General features: G+C 45.6%; 1 protein-coding gene across 1 annotated transcript in view; it reads right to left on the minus strand.

The window, feature by feature from the left end:
• Positions 1–7,264: 7,264 nt before the first annotated feature.
• Positions 7,265–26,003, minus strand: part of PANX1 (pannexin 1) — a 55,730-nt gene continuing 36,991 nt past the window's right edge. The window contains exons 3-5 of the mRNA XM_012101551.4: positions 14,436–14,659; positions 12,422–13,071; positions 7,265–11,899 (exon numbers count right to left, since the gene is read on the minus strand). Of these exons, the coding sequence (XP_011956941.1) occupies positions 11,820–11,899; positions 12,422–13,071; positions 14,436–14,659 (954 nt within the window). The 3' untranslated portion in view covers positions 7,265–11,819. The remainder of the gene's footprint in view (positions 11,900–12,421; positions 13,072–14,435; positions 14,660–26,003) is intronic.

Here is a 26,003-nt window from a genome sequence, read left to right on the forward strand (position 1 = left end):
ACCTCCAGCTTCAAACACAAGCAAATAAATGAATTCTACAAGTCCCACATGGTCCATTTCTGCCTTCACTTTGCTTTGCAGGAACTGACGCTACAGCACATGAATTTTAAAATAGTGTGAAAATGTAAGTACTCTCGTAATCCAAACTGGGAGAAAAGAAATACTGAATTGGAATGACAGTTTCATTTTCCTTTAAACCAAACTGATTCACCAGTTCTCTTTTCTTTCCACAACTACAAGTAAGCCTGGCTTTTAAAGAGAACCCAACCAGGGCTAACATCTGCTCCTTGATAAGACCGTTGCTGTTATTGTTTATCACTGAGATGTGTCTGACTCTTTCATGACGCCGTGGACTGTAGCCTGCCAGGCTCCTCTGTCCATGGAATTCTCCAGGCAAGAATACTGGTGTGGGTAGCCATTCCCTTCTCCAAAGAATCTTCCCAACCCAGGGTTGAACTTACTTCTCCTGCATTGAAGGTGGATTCTTTACCACTAAGCCACCTGGGAAGCCCCTTAACATAATCAAATGTTATTTTCTAAGTGAGTCTAGATATTTCACTACCCATCCAAGGAATAAACTGCATGGCAATTCTGCATTGACAGTTTTCTACTTCTGGGTCTACCAAATTAGACAAAGCCCCATCAGTGTACAATGCGCTCCTAACAGAAGGGAATAACAGCCCGGACCACATGGTCCAGGAATTGTGACTATAGAGTGGACAGCCAAGGAGCCATATAATTAAGTTGGCGAGCCTCCAGTGAAAATGGCAGGGCTCCTTTAACTCAATCAACAATAATGTTGTGACCAATATAATATTATACAGCCTGATAAGTGCAGGAGTAGAAGCAAGACCGAAGTCAGACAGAGACTACAACCTGAAGGACCCGTGAGACCAGCATTATACCCACAACAGACTAGACAAATAAGCAGTGGTTTGAGGGGCTGCTTTCCTGTGGTGCAGAACCAAGTTCCTTAGCACACCCAGAACATCTAGACCACACAAAAGAACTTGTTTCAATCCAATGTAAAACCTGACGACTGTCCAGTGAATAAAATTTCAATGACGTGTGTACCAGTGAAAAAAGATACAAGAACTAATGTTCTAGTAAAGATGTAAAAAAAAGTACTTAATGTATTTAACTATTTTTTAATTTTTATCATCTGAGATTAACTAGCTCAAATATACAGAAAATGACAGAAAATCACATAAGAGAGGTTTAAAGCAATACTGACATTTCACTTTGTTTACCTCATTTTTTAAGATTCTTTTTGTTGTGGACTCTTTTTAAAGTCTTTATTGAACTTACAATACTGCTTTTGTGTTTTTTGCCCGTGAGGCATGTGAGATTTTGGTTCCCCGACCACAGATCGAACCCTCACCTCCTGCATTGCAAGGGGAAAATTCTTAACTATTGGAGCACTCTTACTCCAGATTAAAGCTACATATACCCACTTTTTTTAAGATTGTATTTCCATAGAGTATATATGTATAACTGATTCACTTTGCTGTATAGCAGAAACTAACAGAACATTGTACATGAACTATACCCGAATAAAAATTAACTGAATAAAAAGATAAAATAAAAAACAATGTAACATTAAAAAAAAAAAAGCTACTGCAAAAGTAGTAGGTATTTAATGTACATCTGCTGGTGAGCAAGTGATATGTACTCATAGACCTGTTGTGTTTCAGAGAACAGAGTATGCGCACCTGGGTCTTTCTGATGAAAGGGACAGACAGTATTTCAGAAAAGAGCTGGACTTTAATTCCTGAGGCCAAAAGAGAGACATTGGCAATGACACAAGGCATTAAGTTTTGTGTCATCACGTGGGAGTGGACATGTTAGGGGAAACTGACTGAAGCCACCTCCCCTGGCCAGGCACCATAGTAACCATTTGTGTGAGCTATTTTATGGCAGGAGGTCCTGGTAAAGAATTGGAACTAATAAGCCTCCACTGATCAGAAGAGTTCAGGGAGGGTCAAAAGGAGACGCCCCCTCCTAGTATCCTTGCTGGCATCCATCTTGGCTTAGCAACACCTGCACCACCAGGATGGACCCTGAATCAGAATGGTTGGCCTAAGACAACCCTGAAACTAATCCCGTCACCATAAAACTCGAGACTGTGAGCCACATGGCAGAGCAGTCCTCCTGGTTCCCCAGGTGCCCCTTTCCAAGAAAGTCTCCTGCTTTGTCAGCATGTGTGTCTTCATGGACAATTCATTTCTGAATTTTAGGCAACAGCCCACTCCTCAGGCCCTGCAAATGGTCCCCCTTCCTGCAACAGATATGGGGAGACATGTTGTTTTGACCTGCTCTGACCAATGTTGTAATCACTGATGTGATTTCTGAGTACCTTGAATGATGCCAGTCTGAAATGAAATGGGCTGGATTTCAAAGACTTAGTCAAAAAAATATGCAATATCTCAGAATTTCTCTTATTGATTACATAAATAATGAGAATTTGAATACATTGGATTAGTTAAAATAATTTTTAACATTGATTTCTCCTGTTTCATTTTACTATTTTTATGCAGCTACTAGAAAGTTGTAAATTTATGTGGCTCTCATCATATTCTGTTGGGCAGCCCTCTAGAACACCCTTGTTCTGTCTAATGCTTACTCTTTTTTCGGTCGCATTTGCAGCAGCCATAGTTTGGGGCAATTTCTTTTCTCTTTCCTTAAAAAAATGTACCCTCCCTTATCGAGAGGGGTGATAATTTATAAAGTACTTTGAAAGACAGGAAAGAGCCTCAAGGGCCTTTGTGCTTAACAATACTTCCTTTGCAACAGTTTTATTATTCAAAATGAACCAATGCATGAATGTTAAAATCTGAGTCTCTTTACCTCTGAAATCACCATCAGAACATTTCCTTTCCTGTCTCTGAATTTTCCATAAAGGCTTAGGCTCTATTCAACTCTTCACTGCCTGAGGTAGTGTGAATTTTGTTTCTGGGGGTTTGGAAGTGATTTTTTATAGCATTGTGGTTTCTCTGGTTTTTCTTTTCCTCCTGAGAAAAGACACACTGAAGCATTGAAACAGGCCTCTTGGTAAATGGATCTTAATTTTCCTTCATTTACAGGATTTGACTTGCTTCTGCTTTCCCTGAGGAGTCTACAGTCTCTAAAGAACCACAAAGGAGCACTTATTTGCTCGTTTTCTTTTTTCATCTCATTTTAAAAATATACTTGTTTGGCTCCATTGGGTCTTAGTCGCAGCGCTCAAGATTTTTGGTTGCAGCACATGAATTCTCCAACTGTGGTTCTGTTGTACTCACGCATTGCAGGAAACACGCTCACTCAGAAGGACAATGCAGGTAGTGGAGGGCAGTTTATTACACCGGCAGACTCAAGGCAGAGTCTTCTCTTAGCCAAGGACCCTGATCAGTTTTTTTGAAAACTTTATATCCCTTAAGTGTATGTGCCCAAACCCACCTCCCCAAATTTCCTGAAACTAGTCTGAACAGAGGAAAAGAAAGACACAATCGAAGTTAACCCATGATTTATATGCCTTAAACCTAGGTAGTTGCTGCTGCTGCTGCTGCTGCTGCTGCTGCTGCTAACTCGCATCAGTCGTGTCCGACTCTGTGCGTCCCCAGAGACGGCAGCACACCAGGCTCCCCCATCCCTGGGATTCTCCTGGCAAGAACACTGGGCTGGGTTGCCATTTCCTTCTCCAATGCATGAAAGTGAAAAGTGAAAGTGAAATCGCTCAGTCGTGTCCAGACTCTTCACGAACCCATGGACTGCAGCCTACCAGGCCCCTCTGCCCATGGGATTTTTCAGGCAAGAGTACTGGAGTGGGGTGCCATTGCCTTCTCCAAGCCTAGGTAGTTAACAGTGCACAATTATCAATAGACCTGTGGTCATACCCCAATGAGCATAATAGAATGTATTATTCTATTCAGTTACACAGATAATTAGGGTATTCTTTTAGGTGAAGGAGAGTCTAGATACGAGCCCTGGGGCTCTTCCATCCAGGAGGTCTGGTTAGCCAGTTGGTATGTCGTTTCCATAGATACTGGGCACATGGCTCAAAGTCCACAGTCTGGCCCAAGAAGGAGTCCAGCTTTCAAGATGGAGCCTGTTCTGTCTGTTTCCTCCTTCAGTACCACAGGCTCCAGAGCCTGTGGGATTAAGTTGCCCTACTCCAACCAGGGATCAAACCTTAGTCCCCTGCATTGCAAAGTGGATTCTTAACCACTGGATCAACAGGGAAGTCCCTCATCTCACTTTCAAGAAGGGAACCAGAACACTGATGTTATTTGAAAGGGAAAGAGGTAAGATTAATTACTGCAACTTGGTTTTATCAGATGAAACACAAAATTGTTAGCCCAAGTCAGCTGCATCCGGCTTCTTCCCTCATGCCCTGCTCTCACCTGGGGCAGGAGCGGTGGTGGTGGTGTAGGGAAGAAGCATAGACTCAGCCTCTTTCCTGGCTGGAACCACTCATAAGTAGAAGGTGTTACAACCTAACAGCGTCTAGTAACAGTGTTTAAATGATGTAGGTTAGACCCCTATGTATGGTCAGGCCACTCAAGATGGCTGTTCTCTTGCTGTCTGAATATACCCAACTTGACCAGTCCCTGCCTCACCCACAGCCTACTTACCTGACTGACCTTTGCTGTTAATCAGAGAGCTTAACCAGTGCTTGTTCTAATCTTCAGAGCAGGATTATCTCTACTATAAATTGATCAAAGGGGCAGTTAGGAGTGTTTCTCAGGTAACCTGACGTCAGTTCCCTCTGCAACTGGTAACTTCCCTCTTCCTTCAGTAGCAAAGCCTGCTGCCATGTCCTGCTGGTCACCTGGCGCGCAAGATTGGGTGTCATTCCAGGGCCCTGCTTCAGACATGTAAGCTCTCCCTGTTGCAGGAAGGTGGCCCCCTTCCAGGGCCCGAGAGTGGGCTCTTGTCCAACACTCAGAAATCAATTGTCTGAGAGACACACATGCTGACACAGTCAAGAGATTTCACTGGGAAGGGGCATGGGGGCAGAGGGCAGGAGGGTGAGGGAGCCCAGGAGGACCACTCTGCCACAGGGCTGGCAGTCTCAGGTTTTGTGGTAATGGGACTAGTTTCCGAGTTGTTATGGCAGCCTGGAATATTACATGTCCAGAAGTAGAATGGCTGGATCATATGGGAATGATATGCTTAATATATATATATATATCTTAGACCTGCCATACTGTTTTCCATAGTGGCCGTACCAGTCTGCATTCCCCCCAACCTGGAGCTGACTTTGAATAAGCATTAAGAGGGAACGGACAGAGGAGCACCTGACAAAGCAGAGAGGCCTTGAAGGAACGATACATGTGGCCACATCGAAAAGAGGAGGGATGGCGGAATGAGCCTGAGGCAGCGGGCAGGAGGCGGCCCCTAAAGTTTGCTCCTTACACTGAAATCCAAGGAGGGACAGAGGGATTTAAAAGTGGTGATGAGGGTATGTAGGGAGGGTTGGCATAAGAGGTCTACGTTCCACGAAATCCACTGACAGGAGTGTGGAAGGCGCGACAGACATGGCAAGTCCATGAGAGCACTTCTCAGAAGCAGACAAGAGCCTGAAGAACAGCGCTGGGGCTGGAGGGAGGACTTGGGTGTGGAGGAAGCAACGCCAAGGGGTCGGAGTCAGAGAGGCTGCGATTCAGGATAACTTCCCCTGGAGGAGGCTACACCACAGGGTCAGAGGCAGAGGCTATTCAGGATAACTGCCGTGGGCAGACCCTAAGGCAGCCCCTGGATGAGTCCCTGGATGTTCATGCCTGTGTAATCTCCCCGAGTGAGGCAGTACTGTGCCTCACTTCTAGACAAAGCGAAAGCAAGGGGATTTTGCAGATAAAAGCAGTTCATTCTGAGTCCATCAGGAGGGAGAATATCCTGAGTGGCCTGATTTCAAAACCCTTAAAAGAGGAACTGAGCCCTTTCCAATGGAGAGTCCTATTGGTGCAGGGAGAAACTGATTCTGACTCCATGTTGAAACTGTTTCTTTGACTTGCTTTCCATTGCTTTTATTATTATACATAATGGCCTGCTTCACAGGACCCTGCCCCTCTGCCTGTTAAAGTGCCTTCGTTCAGAACCCTGCCCACCTGCAGATGACAGGAAGGAAGAAACTAACACATTCCCCTGACTGATACTTGCCATTCTAGGAGATGTTTGCAAGATTAATGGCCTTGTTTCCTCACCTCCCCCTCATCTCTGACCCATAAAAGAAACTGGCATCCAGACCCCAACTAGATGATTATTTTGAGATGCTAGTCTGCCATCTTCTCGGTCAGCTGGTTTTCCAAATAAAGTCATATTCCTTGCCTCAGCCCCTCGTCTCTCAGATTCACTGAACTATCCTGTGGCGAGCAGAGCGAGCATGGGCTGGTAACACTATGGGCATGACGATGTAAGCAGTCACGCTAGAGAAACCCACACGCCAGGACCTGTGAGCAGCCTCCAGCCAATGTAAAGGCAGTCGTACAATCCCAAGGAAATGAAATCTGTCAACAACTCGGGGCAGGGGGGCTTGGAAACAGTGCCTTCTGTAGTACAGCCTCAGGATTAGAGCCCAGGTGCAATCCATACCTTGATTGCAGCTTTGTCAGACCCTGGGCAGGGGACTCAGCTCAGCCATGTTCAGACCCCTAACCCAGAAAACTGGGTATAATCATATAATATGTTATTATTATAATAGCCAGATAATAGTATGTGTTGCTTTAGGCTGCAATGGTTGTAGTAAAATGTTATGGAACAACAGACTAACACAATCTCCAAGCTCCCTGGGGGTGCCCCCCTAGGGAACAGTGGGGCTGCGGGAGGAGCTGATGACAGTTACAGCTAGCACTTACAGACCTCACCATGGGGCAGGCACTGTATTAAGATCTCAGGCAGCTGATTTATTACCCACAACAGTCAACGGTGCTAACTGACCACTGTACAAGAGAGTCCCCTTCTTGGGAGATGGAGACAGGCAGACCCATGTTTAGGGTCTCATCCTAAACATGAGGGTTTAAGCCCTCATCCCTCCCTCTCCACGCCCGGGTGGGCACACAGCTCCCAATCAGAGAGCATGTGATCTCTGCCTCAGAAATTCCAGACTCTGTGGGCCCTTAGTCAAGGACTTTTTTCCTTTAGCTACTGCCAGCTAGTTGGATTTTCATGTGTGCCATGAAGCCTACTGAATCTCAGGTATTCAGCGGAGGAACAGGCCTCAAGACATTTTGGGATTCATCTTCTGCCACATCTTCCCTGAAGAGAAGACAAAAAACATTAAGGCACATTTTTCATTAGAAACAAAGTTTTATTTAAGGTAGGCACAACAGTGCAGAACAAAAACACCATTTCACTTTTACCTACAGACATAGCAGCCTTGGTGTTCAGCCTTTCCACTCTCCCTAAATATCAGCATGGTCAGAGGGCAGGGCGTGGACAGGTGACTTATGTAGAAATATGAAACAGAATGGTGATAACCAGCCAAATACAGAGTTTTCAAGGCTCTTGGTTTTTAACAGTCATTTTCTAAGACTGTAATTTGTTCCCATCCTTCAACCTCTGTGGAATAGAAACCAAATCATTCTTACCAAATGACACGGAAAGGAAAAAAAAAAAAAAAAACGTATCTTTCTTTAAAAGGTTTGAAGAAATGTAGTCATTAAAAACAATGTAAATTATGCCTAGAGCACCACTTTATGGAATATCATTAAATTGTCATTATTGTGTTTTTTAAAAAGCCAACTTGTTAAAGAGGAGCTGATGGCTTCAGTTTTTGTAGAAAACCCTTGGGATATTGTAAAATTCTTTTTTCCTCTTCTGATGAGGCACAGAGAAAGTATTCAAGGCATGAGAAACTTACAACTTTCAGGAACAATGACTGATCAAAACACGTGCTTTAAGAGACAAGTATTCTTACAGCAAATAAGAGAACCCCCTAACACAATACATTTCATCTAAAGCAGGCAGGACAAACCAATCACAGATGAGCGTGTATTACAATCCATAAACAACACAATGTCATCTTTGCCAAACTTTTTCAAAGGTTTTACTTTACTTGTGAAAAACAGGACAAAAATGCCAATGACTGCCCAGGAGGAGCCATTTCATCCTAGTACCCTCAGATGAAATTACTCAGAATTGCACATTTCAGTCAGCATCCCTTTTCAAATTATGCTGGGAAATTACAGAGACTTTTATAACTTCAATTGCCCTAATCATTGGGAGGCAACACTGAAAACTTGTACTGAACATGGAAAGGATCGCAATTCACTCCAAAACAAAAAGCTAAGAACCGGCACTACTTACATGCAGAAATCTATCCATTTGCAGAACAGGTCCTTTCTCCAGCAAGAGGCTAAGAATCCCCTCCCCTGACCTGCAGAGGACCACTTGCCTTTTAAAATCAAATTACAGTTGTTCACAAACTAGGATTTATTTTAACGGTGTGTTCTTTTGTTCAAGTATTTACAGAATGCCTAGTCCAAGCCAGTCACTGTTCTCCTGGAATTTATGATATAGCAATGAGTTTAAAACGCAATACGCAAAAGAAACCAACATGCATGCATTTTAAAAGCTGTGCAACAACCCAGCTCTAAGAGTTGAACAGTTCTCACAGGGCCAGTGCCTGCAGTGGCCTGCTGCTGTCCCAGCTTAGCTCATCCCTGCAAAGGAGAGGGTGCTCAGAGCAGGAAGCCTCCACAAAAGAAACACGAACACCCAACAGGACCTGCCATACAATGTGGCACATTTCTCCATTTCTCCCAGGACACTTACGAAGTAGGACAAAGCATTGTGTGGGTCAGGGGTGTGCCCACCCTCCCCCAGCCCAGCAAGGCTGGCTGCAGGGGATGATGCCAGTCTGGAGGCTGAGAGGACGCAGTCTGCGCGGACCCCTGATCAGGCCGGGCTACTGCCCGCCCCCTGCTCCTTTAATGGACTCTTTCAGTCTGACTTGAGGAAACGATGTCAGTTCCTCAAGGGGAAAGCTCATTCTAAGTGTGCAAACACTAATCGTAAACGAGCAGCGGAGACTTACTGTTGGGAGCGGTGACTTTGCACAAGGGCTACGGGACCCTCCCTGCCACGTGGCTTGGTCCCCAGCCATTAAAGCCCAGCTTCTTAACCTGGGGTGTATGGACCACGAAGACCCCTGAAGGGTATTTAGTGTTGTGTGTGTGTCTGAGAAGAGGGTCCCTAGCTTTAGAAAATATATTTACAAGAGGGTTTGTAACTTCCTAAAAGTTTAAGAGGCTCTGTCTTAAGAGTATGTCTGCCTGTCATTTGGTGAAATTAAAGGAGGAGCCGGCCACTGCTGTGAGAACGATCGGTCAGACCACAGACACAACACTGGTGCTAGAAGCCTCGGTTAGAGGACGTGTAGTAGTTTATTAGGAAGACACTGGCCGGAAACAAAGTTAGCTGCTACTGGCAGTAGTCATTTAGGATCTGTGTGCCCCCTTTTGTAAAGCAATGATCGATTCCTCATCCTTGGGAATCTACTCAAAGGTAGTCCTCACCTAAGCCAGCAGTAGATGGAGAAGTTAACTTTCCTAGTAACACTTTTCCTCAAGTCAAAACTATGGCCAGATGTCCCCATTAGCCTCTTACAGCCGTGACTGTTCACGGACAGTATCATGTACCTCCAGGCTGTGTTCCTCATGTCCTGCAAGGTAAGGTACAAAGTGCGATTGGAGCTCTTTCTGTTCAAAATCACTGTCTATGTTACTGTTTTGCTCAAGCTTCAGCTTGGGAGATACATGGCTAAAGAACTTCCGGGACAAGCAATAACTGTACTCTCAAAACTATCAGCTACAAATGATGGGAAAGAGAAAAACAGTATTGTGTTCCCCAAGAACACAGCGTTTGCTAGGAGTTCTCTGGAAGGACCTTCATTGTGGTTATTACTCTTCCTCTTGGTACCTGCCTCTGTCTTCACTGCCTTTTACTAGTCTCTGACTTCCTCGAAGGTGGGCACCAGCCTTATTCACATCCACGCAGCCAGTCACTAGCTGACCTCTGGGACATCACAGATGCTACTGGAACTCAGAGAGTAGGGATGGGGGGATCCACAGACGTTAAGGGCTCTAATTAAAGAATTACATGTGACAGGGCTGAGAGAGTTCCTGATATCCTATAATAACGTATCCACTTCAAACTATAAATTAGGGGCAGTCTATAGAGAATCTGAGGCTTTGGGGGGAAAAAAAATCAAGTCATAGAAAACTATATTTCAGAAAATTTTCAAATTACACAAAGAAACAGGTTGAGGGCACTACAATAAAACATCTGATACAGTGATATAAAAAGTAGCAAAATAGATGAGTTAGATTACTGACATTTCTAAGTCACACATTCAAGGGTAATAAATATTATGCAGTAAGAATAATTTAAAACACTGATTGCATCCTGGATATTTATTATTAGCTTTCCATCTCAGAAACCATCGCAGAGGCACAAATAAAATTCACTTCTGCGAATATTCTGAAAGGCAGAGAGCAGCTTATGTAATTAGATCACGTAAACAACTGTCCCTAAGAGCCACACATAAACCTTGAGGTTCCTGAGGATTATTCAGTAGCAATGTACTAGGTTTAACTTTCCAAGAATAAAAACAGGAAGGTCCACAGATGTCCTTAAGAATTTTGCATAAAATGTAAACATAGTTGGGATCTATTTACATGACTGGAATTGGGAAAAGGTTTTTGATATTCCCAGTCAGCCTTGAATGTTTACGAAATAACGCTTGGTTGATACACAATATACCTATTTGTAACACTGATTCTATAATTCCACATTAATGCTAGAATGTTCTTCCCAAATGGCCTCAATTCTGATATCATACAATTCTAAAATTAGATGAATTTTTCAAAGATGCTTTTAAATATAAACTGTGAAACTGTTCTGGCTCTGAGCACATGTCAATGTGCACATGGCAAATGTCATTTATACATTCTGATCCCAATAGGCAAAAAATGTCCCTCACTTTAAGCCTTCTGTGTTCTGTGAATTTGCCTCAGTAACATCCTGTCTCAAATGCTTTTGATAAGAGGAATGCCCTGAAGACAACCTCTTCTAAAGTAGTCATTTTAACTTGTTCTGTATGTTCATTTTCCCCCACTGGGTTCATTTAGAAGCATTCCTTGCTGCATGGAAGTCAACAATTAAACATCCTTTCAACTCTACCTTATTAACAAAGTTCTCAGCCAGAGCAGCACTTGGGTCCACTGCCCTTTGCAGTGCAGGGCATCACATGGTGGTTAGAGGGTCTCAGTCGGCCAAGGGTGACAGGTGGCAGGGCCCAGAGCCTGACTATGAGAACGGAAGCACCAGCGATTCTTCCAGCGTAGGGCACCTCCAGGAAGAGGCCCCCATGGGTCCAGAGTCAGTCAGTGAATGTTTTCTCCTCCAACAGTCATTGGGACATAGACAAGATTCATATTAAATTATACCCTGTTATTATCATCCCATAAAACAAAAAGCTCCCCCAGTCCTTGCTCTCTGTAGTTCGGAGGCTCTTTGCACCATGCGCACAGAAAGGCGTTTTGTTTGTGGCACTAAAGCGCTTCTCCTCTTCCTGGGATTAACCTTACCACTTTACATCTGATGAGGATGCTCGCGTTGACATTTGCCAAGGCTTACTTGTTTCCGCATTGTCTCGTAGGAAGTTCATGAACCACCCTCCACGATGTTTGTTGACCATTGTTTCCACCAGGGCCTCAGTAAGACATGCTCAGTACCTCTGCTGAGAACCATTTACTGCCAGAGGTGCCTGCCAGAGGTGCTGCAGCCAAAACGAATCCCAGGTCAGAGTCACCGATCTGAAGTTCACAGGACAAAAATCATCAGCAAGAAGTGTCCAGAAGTCTCTGGCGGGCATTCTTCTCTCTATTACTTATTTTTGTTTCACTGTGTACATTTAAATCTGTCAGAACAGAAAACAAGCATTTATGACTGAAATCCCACGGCAGGTTCCATTGGCACTAACTAACTTCTCCTCTGCTATCAATCTAGCTGTTGTTTCTGCCTTATCCACTTAATCTTAGCTTCACTGCAGAACAGCTGAAGGTGGGTCAGGGCGACAGGTAACTCAATAAATTCCCAGTTCCTTTTGTAAGAGACAGAGAACAACCAACAAGACGATCAGAGGGACAGGGAGACAAGCCAGTAAAACAGAACAAAAATGAGCAAGAGTGATGTCAGAGAGGAATGCTCGAGCAAGAAGTGGAGTATGAGGCAGAAGAGAATGAGAAGGTAGAGCAACAGGTGTTTCCCCTGGAAACTTGATGCAGCACCAACGCCCACCTCTCTCCCAGCACTGAGGGGTTTCCGCTAATCACACCGAAGAAACGGGCTAACACCAGTGGGCAGGGCAGACTGTCAGTCAGTCATCGGAGGCGCACAGAGGGCTCCGTGGGCTCCCCAGCTCCCCGAGAGCCAGGCCTACCTTGCAGCTTTGTTGTCTGGTCCCCCAGCTCCTCTGCCGTCATCTCCACAGGCTCGGGATTTTTGCCATCAACCATGTCCATCTTGATCATGCCGAGGTTGGTCAGGAGCACCATGGGGTCGACATCCTGACAACTGCTTTTAATATTCTCCAGGACCTTAAGACATTTGTACGACTTGAGTTCACTGATATTCTCCTCCAAGAAAAGAACATAGAGGCTCAAGTCATTGTACCCTTTCAACTTCAAATGCAGAACGTCGAACGTGGGCAGGATTTCATACACTTTGAGAACATCCGGCTTCTGCTGGAAAGGAACAAACAGGGAGTAGACCACGACCGGAACCAGCATAACATACACTACGAGGTTGATGAAACTGAGCAGCCGGAAGATACCAACAGCAATGAGCTTGCACTGGAACTTATCAGGGACAGTGCTGTCATTTTTCAGGATGCCAGATTTGATGCTGCAGACGAACTCATCCGAGAGGGAGGAGAGGCTCAGGTAATAGCCCAGGTAGATGCTGGCTAACAGTATCGTGCTGAGTGACAACACCCGGCAGCTCATGTACTTGACGATTAAATGTCTGGAGGCTTTCTTTGTCCTTAAGTACCGTTCCACAATTGGGTACCTGAAGTGGCTTTCCTGTGAACTAAAAAGAAACAAATAAAAATAATTTAAACCCTCACCAAGACCATCAAATAGAAACACACTCAATGTTACCACATGGAAAATTTCCATCACCTTCCCTTCCATACTTCTCTACCTATAACTTCACTAGAGTACCCAGGGAATAAAATTAGGTTTTTTTTTTTTTGTCTGTTTGTTTTTTTGAATAAGAAAAAAGTAAAAGTAATAAAAGCCTTCTCCCCTCACTTGATATTTTAAGGAAGGTCTAATTCGTTAAAGCTGCTACTTGTAAATTGTTAGAACAACTCCTGGTTGCTGCTGCTGCTGCTAAATTGCTTCAGTCATCCCAGTGAATGGTAAATGTTTGTTACATGAACTTGATTGTTCATATTCTACTGCTGTTTTTTTAAACTATAATTTTCCATTCAAGTGTGTAGAATAAAGACAATTTTTCCAGCCTAACTAGAACACATCTGCTTCCTATAGGCCAGCAGTGGGAGGAAAACAGCTGAGAGGGTGTGGGTTTAGCCTGTGGGCTAAACCTGGTCCTGGTTCCAGGTCTCCCACTTAAAGCTACAGGACAGAGTTTTCAACTGGGGGGTTGGGTGGGGGGTGGGGGGCTGGACAACGGCAGTGAGGGGGATAAATAAATGCAGTTATCTGTAATGATGTTTTGAATATTAAATGAGATAACGCACTTTGGAAAACTCAACAGTGTCTGAGTTATATTAAGAACTTTTAAAACTGAGAGCTGTGTGCTCAGTTGTGTCCAACTCTCTACAGTCCCATGGACCGTGATCTGCCAGACTCCTCTGCCCATGGAATTCTCCAGGCAAGAATACTGGAGTGGGGTGCCATTTCCTACTCCAGGGGATCTTTCCAACCCAGGGATTGAACCCACGTCTCTTGGATCTCCTGTATTGACAGGCAGATATTTTACCACTAACTAGCCACCTGGGAAGCCCAAAATGAGACCTACTAATGCTATTACTGCTATTGTCAATCACAAAAACCAAAGGAAGGATGTCCAAAAGAGCAAGGTGCTGTCTACTTGTTCCTTAGTTCCCTCATGTCCAATCTCGGTGCCCAGGAGCCTCATAATCCTGTGTTTCTCCATGAAGGGGAAGGTCAAAGCAACTCGCCCTGCAACTGAGAACATGAGCGAGTGATGCTTCACTCCACAAGGGAAGGACTTGAGGTGAGGACCGCGGCTGGGGCAGACAGGCAGGGTGAGATCTGGGGAGGGCGGGCCTTCCTGGCTCCCCCCGGGTGTCACGAGGCAGATGGCAGTCCCCCACGTACTAGTAGTGAGAACCTGAAGCCCAGATGGACAGAAGGGCAGCAAACTCGTACTCCCAAATCCCGATGGGTTGGGGGCTGAGTTACCTTTGCCCCATGTTCTCATTAACTTCTGGCACTGGGCAGGCACCGTCTCTCAAGTCAAGGTCATGCATGCTCTTTGCAGCTTTAATTGCGCGGTTGTAAACTTTGTCGAGTTCTTCCATGATAAACTTCAAATCTGAGCAAACATGAGGAGCAGCTGCGAAACGCCAGAACAAGGAGGGCAGGTACAGCAGGATGGCCACCAGCAGCAGGATGTAGGGGAAAAACTGAAAAACAGGGGAGCAGATCATGCAATCACCAGACCCCCCAGCCCCCACTGAAGTAACCATGCCAAGCACTGTTAGTGGTTTTCTCATTTTCACACTAAAGGCATCTCCACATCGCTTGTGAAAATCAGGCTCCTTACCCAGTAGCTACATCTTATGGCTAAATTCACCTGTCCAGGTAATACTTGACACTCTCCAACTTTGCTAGACTCAATTTGAAATAATTGGCAAGTACATCATGGCACATGATGTCTCCACTCTAATCAAAGAAAGAAACAAAAAATAAAATTGTTCCCTGGTCCTTTAAAATAATCCCTCAGCAAAATCACAATTAAGGAAGATGTTAATGTTACAGTGGCCTCCAGGTTCTTTTTTTCTTTTTTTAATCGCTATGGTTTTAGGAGGTCACTAAGGCTTTTGGAACTCTTTTTCTCCCTCTCTGGAATCTGGGAGAATGACACAGAAATGCACAACTTTGCTCAAAACAAATCAGAAAAATGTTGGTTTCAGTGACCCAGTAAACACCCCATGAAACAGCAGAAATAAGCAGGTAAAATCCACAAAGTGCAGAACGTATCTTCTGTAGAGGGACAGACCGTGAGGACCACACAACATTCTCATTTTACAGCCAGGTAATCTCAAGTCGGGAGAAGCCAACCATAATGAACCACAGTCATGGGGGAGCATCCCAATCTGGATGGTACGCAAAATCAACAAGAGAGGATTCAGAAGTCAGAGACGGCGAAGAGCATCCCATAACCAAGACCCCTCGGGAAGGGGGGAAAGGCTTAGCCTCAAAGACAGAGGAAGCTGCAGCCAGCACAGATGTGAAGTCAAGCTCAGGTAGTGGCCTGAACAGCAAGGTTGCTGAGCCTCTGACCTCAGTTTCCCTATCTATGAAATAGTCATGCAATACATGTGTTATGAAGATTAAATTAGATACCTTATGAAAAATGCTTTGCATGGTGCCTGGCATGTCACAGACACTAAAACACACCAACCAGAACCAACGAAAGGGCTACTAAGTGGCCACGCTAATGTCAATCCTCACAATGACCTTGGCAAAGCCATTACTGATGGCCTCATTTTTCAAAGAGGAAGAGGATGTCCAGAGCAATTTCTGGCCATGGAGCACAAAGCTGGTGACAGAGACAGAATACAAAGCTGGACCTTTCTGATCCCAGAACAATGCCTCTTTCACCATAATACACTGCAAATTATTTTACTTCTTGGAAAACTTCTCCCTCCCTTTGGACTGGTCTCTCTACATAACTCCTCAGAGCTGTAACAGAAAGAGGCTATGAAGGCCTTGAGTTGACACAAAAGCCCCACCCCAACATCTCTGGAAGGCGGCAGGAGACCAAGTGAGAGTGTGACTTACAACAGAAGTGTGTGTGTGCGTGTGTGTGTATGTGTGTGTGATCTCTGGAAGGCAGCAGCAGACCAAGTGAGAGTGTGACTCACTACAGAAGTGTGTGTGTGTGTGTGTGTGTGTGTGTGTGCGTGTGTGTGTGCGTGTGCTCAGTCGCATCCAGCTCTTTCTGGTCCTATGGACTGCAGCCTGCTAGGCACTTCTGTCCATGGAATTTTCTAGACAAGAATACTGGAGTGGGTTGGCATGCCCTCCTCCAGGGGATCTTCCCCACCCAGGGATCAAACATGCATCTCTTACATCTCCTACATCAGCAAGTGGGTTCTTTACCACTAGCACCACTGGGGAAGCCTGGGAAGCCACTATAGATTATTAACAGATGTACAGAAAAGTTGCAAAGATGGTCCAGAGTGTTCTTGAATGACCTTCATTCAGTATGCCCCACTGCTGACACTGGACATCTCCATGGTACCCTTGTTAAGAGGAAGAAACCGTTGTTGCTATATTACCATTAATTACACTTCAGGCTTTGATTTGGATTTCTCCAGTGTTCCCACTATTGCCTTCTTTTTGTTCCAAGATCTAGGGTATCCATTGTATTTTGCTGTCATGTCTCCCTAGAAACCTTGGTTCTGTGACAGTTGCTTAGTTTGCCTTGTTTTTCATGAAGAATAGCATTTTTAAACGCTTAAAATAACACAAATTCACAAAGGAAATGGATGACACTGATACACAGCTATCACATTAAAAGACAGATTTGTATATGGTTCTTATTTGATGGGATCTAGCACATTTGATGGGATCTAACAGATGGCCCAACAACACAGTAACTTGGAAGTGATGAAGAGTAAAAAGTATTCAAGGCAGCTGAGACTTCTATGGGTGACAGTGACAGGTGGTACCGATACCACTATGGATTCCTGACTACTTACTGACATGGTTTATAAAGTTTTAGTTGGAAGTAGACAGAAAATAAAGCTGCCCTATGTTTTCTTATCCCAGTTCATAATCTTCCTGACGCTATCATGGAGCCCACATTAGGAAGCCCTGCCCCACGGGCAAGACAAATAGCAGAAATGGCTCAGAAACTCCACAAAGTCCCACCAAAGCAGCTGCTTCCCTCGGGGGTTCTGGCATGGGATGACGTCCTCAAAATTACTAACCCAATTTACAAAGAGCTGCTACACAATGATACACACAAGAGGCTGTGAGTAGCTGCATTTTGGCCACATGATTTATTGTTGGCTACAGTGAGATGCAGTGTTCCTTTAATCCTAGTCACCCTTAAGGGTGCCCATTCATGTAAAAATGAGTTTGTGTTCCTTCCATAACCAGAAGAAACAGGGATTTCCTTTGAGAACCATGGAGGGAACACTGTTTCTAACTTGGGGCTATGGAATATGTATTTAAGTCACTTTTGTTTCAAAGCTATTTGAATAATAGCATTTTACCTCCAAGCATTCTTTTGAATTGAAAAGTAACTATTTACAGCCTATGACAATTTTTCTAACATGCCAAAACCATGCAATAATTAGCACCAATGAATAGTTCAACACCACTCACTGCAATTAGAAAAATGAATGTTTAAAGGTATTACATATCAAATGTTTGTTTTCTTCTAAATATCCTTGTACTTTGATCACCTGTAGTAGAATGTAGAGGAATGTCCCATTTCTTAGTTTTTCTTCATAGTTAAACCTTTCTTTTTCTTTTCCATCAGAAAGAAAAAAGTGATTTTCAATGAAACTGCAGCAAGATGGTTTTAAAATTAATTCCACTAAAATAGGAATTTTTTTTAAAAGGCCATGAAATTATATTCTTTAAAATCCTTTTGTCCAAATAAGGAGAATGGAAAAACTACCAGGCTTTCAAGTGCATCTGCTAGAGAGGAACGGCTTTGTTCCCAAGTTCTATCTACTCCCAGTTAGTTCTGAGGTCTCAGCATCTTTCAAAGTCGTGATTGCATGATTCAGAGTTTTTGCAGATGTAACTAGTGAAGATGAGGTCATACTAACTTAGCACAGCGTGCTCAGTTGTGTCTGACTCTTTGTGACCAAATGGACTGCAGCCCACCAGGCTCCTCTGTCCATGGAATTTACCAGGCAAGAATACTGGAGTGGGTTGCCATTTCCTCCTTCATGAGATCCTTCCATCCCAGGAATCAAACCCACATCCCCTGCATTTCTCCCACTGACAAGTGGATTCTTTACCACTGAGCCACTTGGGAAGCCTGTCACATTAACTTGTTATTGCTGTTGTTCTGTCGCTCAGTCATGCCTGACTCTTTGTGACCCCACAGGCTGCATTATGCCAGGCTTTCCTGTCCTTCACCATCTCCCAGAGCTTGCTCAAACTTATGTCCATTGAGTCTGCGATGCCATCCAACCATCTCATTCTCTTGTCCCCTTTTCCTCCTGCCTTCATTCTTTCCCAGCATCAGGGTCTTTTCCAATGAGTTGACTCTTCAGATCAGGTAGCCAGAGTACTGGAGCTTCAGCTTCAGCATCAGTCCTTCCAATGAATATTCAGGACTGATTTCCTTTAGGATTGACTGGTTTGATTTTACAGTCCAAAGGACTCTCAAGAGTCTTCTCTAATGCCACTGTTCTAAAGTATCAATTTTTTGGCATCCAGCCTTTTTCATGGTCCAACTCTCAAATCCACACATGACTACTGGAAAAACCATGGCTTTAAGTAGACGGACCTTTGTAAGCAAAGTAATGTTTCTGCTTGTTAATATGTTGTCTAGGTTTATCATAGCTTTTCTTCCAAGGAGCAAGCTAACTAACTTAAGGTGGGCTCTAATCCAGTGACTGGTATTCCTCTAAGCAGGCCATAAGAAGACACAGAGACACACAGAGGAGAAGCTATGTGAGGACGGAGGCAGAAACCAGAGTGATGCACCTACAAGGCAAGGACCAGCAAGACCGCCAGCCGTGACCGGAAACCAGCAGCCAGACACCAACAGACCCTCGCTCTGAGCCCCAGAGTAGGCATCAGCTCTGCTGACACCCCGATTTCCAAATCTAGGAGAGAGGAAATCTCGGTTGTTTCAAATTACTAAGTGTGTGGTCACTTGTCAGAGCAGTCCCAGGAAATCCACGCAAAGGGAAAGCATGGACTGAATTATGAAATTCCCACAGTATGGGGAAGCCACTGGTGGAGGGCATGTTGGAAATTTACTCGAGAAAGATTATTACAGCTGTGAAGAAAAGATGACACTGGAGGCAGGCAGTTACTGCAGCAGAGAGGGGCAGTGATAAGCACTAACAAGCCAGCAGCAGCAGAGAAGACGGATCTGAGCGCTACTGGGTGGCCAGAGAGTTAGTTCAGGTTTTTCAGTAACATCTTATGGCCAAATCTGAATGAACTTTTTGGCCAACTCAGTACACAGAGGGGAAGACATATCTTCCGGTGCCCAACTGTAAGCGATGGATGGAAAAGGGGAAGAACTAGGGTTAATAATCCCGGGTTTCCAGCTTAGGTGAGGGCATGAGCAGTAGCGCCATTGGTTGAAATAAAGAAACAAGGAGGAACAGACTCAGAGCAGAGAGGAGTGACGTGGGAGACAGAGCTGAGATGAGAAAGTCTGAACACGAGACACCACAGTCAAGAGTAGCCTGGAGGAGACGTGTAGCAGATAACTAAAAATAAAAGAAAATCTGACCATTTCTTTCCAATTTCAGATTATGCAGCATAGAGATGGTCAAAGAAGCCAAGAGCATGGTTAGGATCCAAGCAGAACGTGCAGGAAAAGACAAGCGAAGCATGGAGGATGTGACACCCTAACACTTCAGGATCAGTCAGCAGGGGTCACGTTAATCAAGAACAAATTCCATAGGGGAGGAGACATATAAGGTTCATAAATTATGTCTGTTCCTGGATGCCTGATGCTTGGACAGTAACGTACTTAAAGATAACTTCAATTACACGAAGCCCAGTGAGTGAAGGGCTCCCCAGAAGACTAATGCATCAGCAGTTTACAGAGAGAGGAGAAAGGCAGTATGTCATTCCAGTCTGCACTCAAAGGAAGACACCCAAGGCAGCAGGCTTCGTGCTGAGTGACATTCTGGGAGGGACCTAACAGGAAGAGAGACTTGGAAAAGAGAAGATGGCAAACAGAGCATTTGTGTGTGAAAGAAGAAAAGACTCCTGTTAATAGAATTAGAACCAAGTCACAAGGAAGCAAGGAAAAACTTTCCCAAAGATCAGCACGAACACGGCATGGAGTGTTCTGTGAGGTGGTGAGTTCTGTTTCACTGGATCATCTGGGAGGGCTTAGGAGCTCTGGATCTAGGGTGGGAAACTTTTTTCCTGCAAAGGGCCATACAGGAAATGTTTGTGAGCCATATGGCCTCTGTCACAACTAGGTATAAAAGCAGACACAGGTACAGTACACAGGCAAGGGCATGGCTGTGTTCCAATGAAACTATCTGCAGAAATGGGTGATGGGCTGGATCTGGCTGGGGCACGTATGTCAGTCTGCCAGCCCCTGCCCAGGATCTTTGCTTTGCAACAAGTGATCCACAGACAAGCACGCTCAGAATCACCTGGGAGCTTGTTAGAAATGCAGAATGCAGGCCCCCATCAGGACTACTGAATCTGAGTCTATATTGCGGCAACTCTGGATTATAGATTCTGATCCCTCCCTCATCCAAGATTGCTTTGCTATTTGCTTTTTTGTTTAGTAACCTATCTGGCTGGGCTACAAGATATTCTCAACAATGTCCAGTTTTCAACAAGAAAAACCACCACCACTACAAAATGAGAACGTGCAAAGAAATACAAAAGTCTGAATCTGAATTTCAACAAGGTATCCAGGTAATCTGCGTGCACACAGCTTGGGAAACACTGGTTTAGATGACCGGTGTCTACAATGGAACCTAATCTGGCCTAGCAAAAGCAGACTCTCCTGAAAAGTGGATAAAAATCACATTCTGGGCCTTAAACCTACAGGTTTCAAACCCACACGTGTCAACTCAATAGTCTGGCTGGGGCCCTGGGTCCTGTATTTTCACATGGATAGTGCTAAGGTTTGAAAACCTCTGGTCTGGTAGCCTCAGAGAATCTCTCCAACTAAGCTTCTTTGAATCCACTTAAAGGAAACATAGCAAGATCTGACAACTCTGTTAACTTTAAGTTTCTTCTTGTTTTTGTCTGTTTGTTTTTCAGTCAAAAACTGGCTTTTCTGTTTCAGAAAGAAATTGTGCCTAACAGTTGCCTACTTAATGAACCTGAACAAAGAGAACAGAACACTCAAAAAAAGACCAGTTATCAAACAGTCCTGGGGTGCCAGTGCTGGTCCTTTGAGTGCACCCACATTTCCACCAGAGATAACTCAGGTACTAGAGTCACCAGAAATAAGGGGTGGGAGAGAAAAGGAGGAGGAAAAGGGCTGGACACATGAAAAAAGCAGGTGCGGAGGAGTGCCAGCATGAATCAAGCCCCGCCAAATCACGCCCACACACACATCAGTGCTCCACTTCTTCAGGGGGGTTCTGGGTCCTTTTTTTTTTTTTGCTGTGGCAGGTCTTAGTTGCATCATGTGGGATCTTTTACGGCGGTGCCTGGGCTTAGTTGCCCCATGGCATGTGGAATTTTAATTCCCCAACCAGGGATTAACCCTGTGTCCTCTGCACTGCAAGGCAGATTCTCAAACACTGGCCCACCAGGGAAGTCCCTGGGTCTTCTCGTTTTAGCTCTGACATGAGAATTGAGCTGAGCAGTGTTCACATAAACCCTGTCTGTCCTTCTAACCCTCTCATCATGAGCACAAGTCAGAAGGCTCCTGGAGAACCAAGTCTGGCTCTGATCAGGACTTGCAGCCACCTCATTCCTCACCTCCCATCTACATGTGTGTTCCAAGCACCCACTATGAACGGTGCAGAGTCCTCGGGCACAGGGATGAACAAGACACGTCATGCTCTCTGCCTTCATGGAACTTAAGAGTCTCGGAAATACAGAATTAACTGAGAAGAATTAAGGCAAGTGCCAGGTGGTGCTAGTGGTAAAGAACCCACCTGCCCATGCAGGAGACATTAGGGTTCAATCCCTGGGTGGGTATGACAACTCACTCCAATATTCTTGCCTGGACAATCCCATGGACAGAGGAGCCTGGTGGGATATAGTCCATGGGGTCACAAAGAGCTGGACATGACTAGGCTTTCCTGGTAGCTCAGACGGTAAAGCGTCTGCCTACAATGCAGGAGACCTAGGTTTGATCCCTGGGTCGGGAAGATCCCCTGGAGAAGGAAATGGCAACCCGCTCCAGTATTCATGCCTGGAAAATCCCATGGACCAACGAGCTTAGTGGGCTACAGTCCATGGAGTTGCAAACAGTCGGACATGACTAAGCAACTTCACTTCACTTCACAGCAACTTAGCAAACAAGGCAAGTGATGACCGTATGCAAAGGGCAGGCTGCTCTGGGAATACACAACCAAGCAATGCAGACCAGGGTCGGGTACAGATAGTCTGCTCGGCTGCTGCCCCATTTCTAGGATCTGAATGTCTGAGGCAGGGCATGTGGTCTACTATCTACTCAGCCAGCCCACAGTCCTATTCCTGGAAGCTTCACGTTCACCTACCTGGCCGTGGAAGCAGTTTGAACTGGCAACAACCCTCAGTCTAGGGTTCAGGGGAAGCTTCTAGGTGGAAATGACATTTAAGCTGAGACTAGAAAACAAAATTAGGAGTTCCCCGGATTCGGGGCTAGGAAGGCTCTTCAAAGTAGAATGTGAGTGAAACAACCAGGAACAGGAGACCTTTAGGAAGTCAGAGCCCTGGGTGCCGGGGGGTGAGGCTGCATGTGGAGGCAAGGTTGGGAGGATGGTTCACAGGGCCGGAAAGGAGTGAACTTGGTAGCCAATATAGTTTTGTGGTTTTGTTTTTTTTTTAAGAAATAGAGACATTTCATAAGGACACTGGAGGTGTTTGTTTAGGGAAATGAGTGGGTAGCCTTTCCCTTCTCCAGGGCATCTTCCCAACCCAGGGATCAAACCCAGGTCTCCCGTGTTGCAGGCAGATTCTTCACCAGCTGAGCCACAAGGGAAGCCCAAGAATACTGGAGTGGGTAGCCTATCCCTTCTCCAGCGGATCTTCCCGACCTAGGAATTGAACTGGGGTCTCCTGCATCGGATTCTTTACCAACTGAGCTATCAGGGAAGCCAGGAAAATGACAGTCAGGCTGAAAAGAGCTCCTGTGATCGTGCGGAACGCGAACAAGATGACAGGCAGTCCCGGGGGCCAGACCGAGGGGCAAAGGGCTCAGAGCTGCTTAAGGAAACAGACCTGATAGGGCTCAATGACGGACAGGATGCGCGGAGGGAGACAGAGTCGCAGTGGCCCTCAGATCTGTGGCTGATCTAACAGGGTGGCTGGTGTCATGAACCGAGCTAGAGGTCACAGTGCGGCCAGGCAGGGGATGGAAGGTCAGCTCTGAAGCTGTGCTGGAGGCGTGAGCCAGACCTCCAAGGGTCCAAGCTTGGGGTTCAGCGGGTCGTGCGGATCTGGAGCTCAAGAGAGAAGGCCAGGCTGGGGGTGAAGACATGGGAGTAACGGCCCAGGGGAAGTAAGAGGAACCGGGGCCTGGGATGGTTCCAGGAGGGGTGCCGAGGAGGTGCCCTGGGAGAGAACCCTAGCTTCCCAGGGACCGGTGAAGGGCAACGCTGCCCCAAGAGACAAGACAGCACCTGCAGGAGGGCGCAGCCCACAGGGCCGGACGCCAGAGAAGGCAAGCAGCACGTGCCCCCGAGAGAAGTAACTCAGCAACAAGCAGGGTGGAGGGGACCTCAACAAGAGCACGCATTGCAGAGGTGGACTCGCTGAAACGTCACTGGGAAGAGAGCCCTTGGGAAGGGAAGGGCTGAGGATGCAGACAAGAAAGATGGGGAGAGGTGTCTGTATAACCTGGGAGGGGGATCCAGAACACAGGTGGGTCACACGGGGGTCTGGCTTCAATCAGGAGAAGGGGCTCCTCCATTCACCAAAAAGAGGGGGTTGGTGCTGCAGGGGACACTGGGCAGGCGCAATGGCAAGGGGCTGAGGGCGCTCTCATGAACTGAGGGTCTCTCTCCAGTTCTGCGACTTCTCCTGTACTCCAGGTATTTCTGATTGAGTGCTGAACACCACATGCGAAAAACCGGAGCAAGGGTCTGAGGCTCTGGATGAAGTTACTTCCTTCAGTGAGGACTGCCTTAACTTTGCTTCTGGCTGGCAGCAGACTAGAGACACTGACAATCCCAAATTCCCTTCACTTAATTGGTGCTAAAATGCTTCGAACCAAGGTTCTAGATCCTATGAGGGCTAGGTGAACTCTGCATTACCCCTCACTCCTCACCAATGGCCTTTCAAGCCTAGGGCATTGACCAAGGTCCTTCCAACTTGGCCTGTTCAATTTTTTGTCTCCAGTCCTATGAATATGGAAAGACCTCGGCTCAGAGTTTCAGCCAAACTTCTACCAAAACAAGCCAGACTACCATCACCAGAAAAAGAGCTCCATCTTTCACTAACATCAGAAACTTACGACTTGGCTACCCACACCATTCTACAAGACTTTCCCAACCCTGAAGAGGCAAAAGGAGCCTCAGTTCAGTTCAGTTCAGTCGCTCAGTCGTGTCCGACTCTTTGCGACCCCATGAATCGCAGCACGCCAGGCCTGCAGAAAGGCCTCCCTTGTCCATCACCAACTCCCGGAGTTCACTCAGACTCACGTCCATCGAGTCAGCGATGCCATCCAGCCATCTCATCCTCTGTCCTCCCCTTCTCCTCCTGCCCCCAATCCCTCCCAGCATCAGAGTCTTTTCCAATGAATCAACTCTTCGCATGAGGTGGCCAAAGTACTGGAGTTTTAGCTTCAGCACCATTCCCTCCAAAGAAATCCCAAGGATGATCTCCTTCAGAATGGACTGGTTGGATCTCCTTGCAGTCCAAGGGACTCTCAAGAGTCTTCTCCAACACCACAGTTCAAAAGCATCAATTCTTCAGCGCTCAGCCTTCTTCACAGTCCAACTCTCACACCCATACATGACCACTGGAAAAACCATAGCCTTGACTAGACAGACCTTAGTCGGCAAAGTAATGTCTCTGCTTTTGAATATGCTATCTAGGTTGGTCATAGCTTTTCTTCCAAGGAGTAAGCGTCTTTTAATTTCATGGCTGCAGTCACCATCTCCAGTGATTTTGGAGTCCCAAAAAATAAAGTCTGATACTGTTTCCACTGTTTCCCCATCTATTTCCCATGAGGTGATGGGACCGGATGCCATGATCTTCGTTTTCTGAATGTTGCGCTTTAAGCCAACTTTTTCACTCTCCTCTTTCACTTTCATCAAGAGTCTTGACCTGATTTTCACCTTACAGCCAGCAACTAGTTCTGTTGACTCCTAGGCGTGACCTCCCAGGATGCCCTTATCCTCACATGTAAAATGCATCTGGATCAGAGTCTTTGAACGTCTTCCTGCTCTAGAAGTTTCACAGTCTCTAACATCCCTGCCACCTCCTACACTGGACAATCCCAGAATATACATTCTTCTTCTGTGGATCCATCAGCACCCAGCCCAACCACTAATCACAACTTTCCATTCTCAGAAGACCATTAAAACAAATGGACTTAAACTACCACAAGAAAGCTTCCCTGACGGCTCAGTGGTAAAGAATCTATCTGCCAATGCAGGAGATGTGGGTTCGATCCCTGGGTCAGGAAGATAATCCTGGAGAAAGAAATGGCAACCACTCCAGTATTCTTGCCTGGGAAATCTCATGGACAGAAGAGGCTGGTGGGCTACAGTTCATGGGGTCATGAGAGTCAGACACGACATGGCAACTAAACCACCACCAAACTGCAAGAGCATGCATTTAGATGTGCAAACAAAGACATTCAGTTTCTATAACTGTGCCCATCCACACAGAAGATCCTTATTATCTGCTGCTCTGGCTACTAAGGCATGCAAAGTTGATGAGGACCCAATCAACGCC

Source organism: Ovis aries, chromosome 21 (assembly GCF_016772045.2).
Source record: "Ovis aries strain OAR_USU_Benz2616 breed Rambouillet chromosome 21, ARS-UI_Ramb_v3.0, whole genome shotgun sequence".
NCBI classification, from domain to species: Eukaryota; Metazoa; Chordata; class Mammalia; order Artiodactyla; family Bovidae; genus Ovis; species Ovis aries.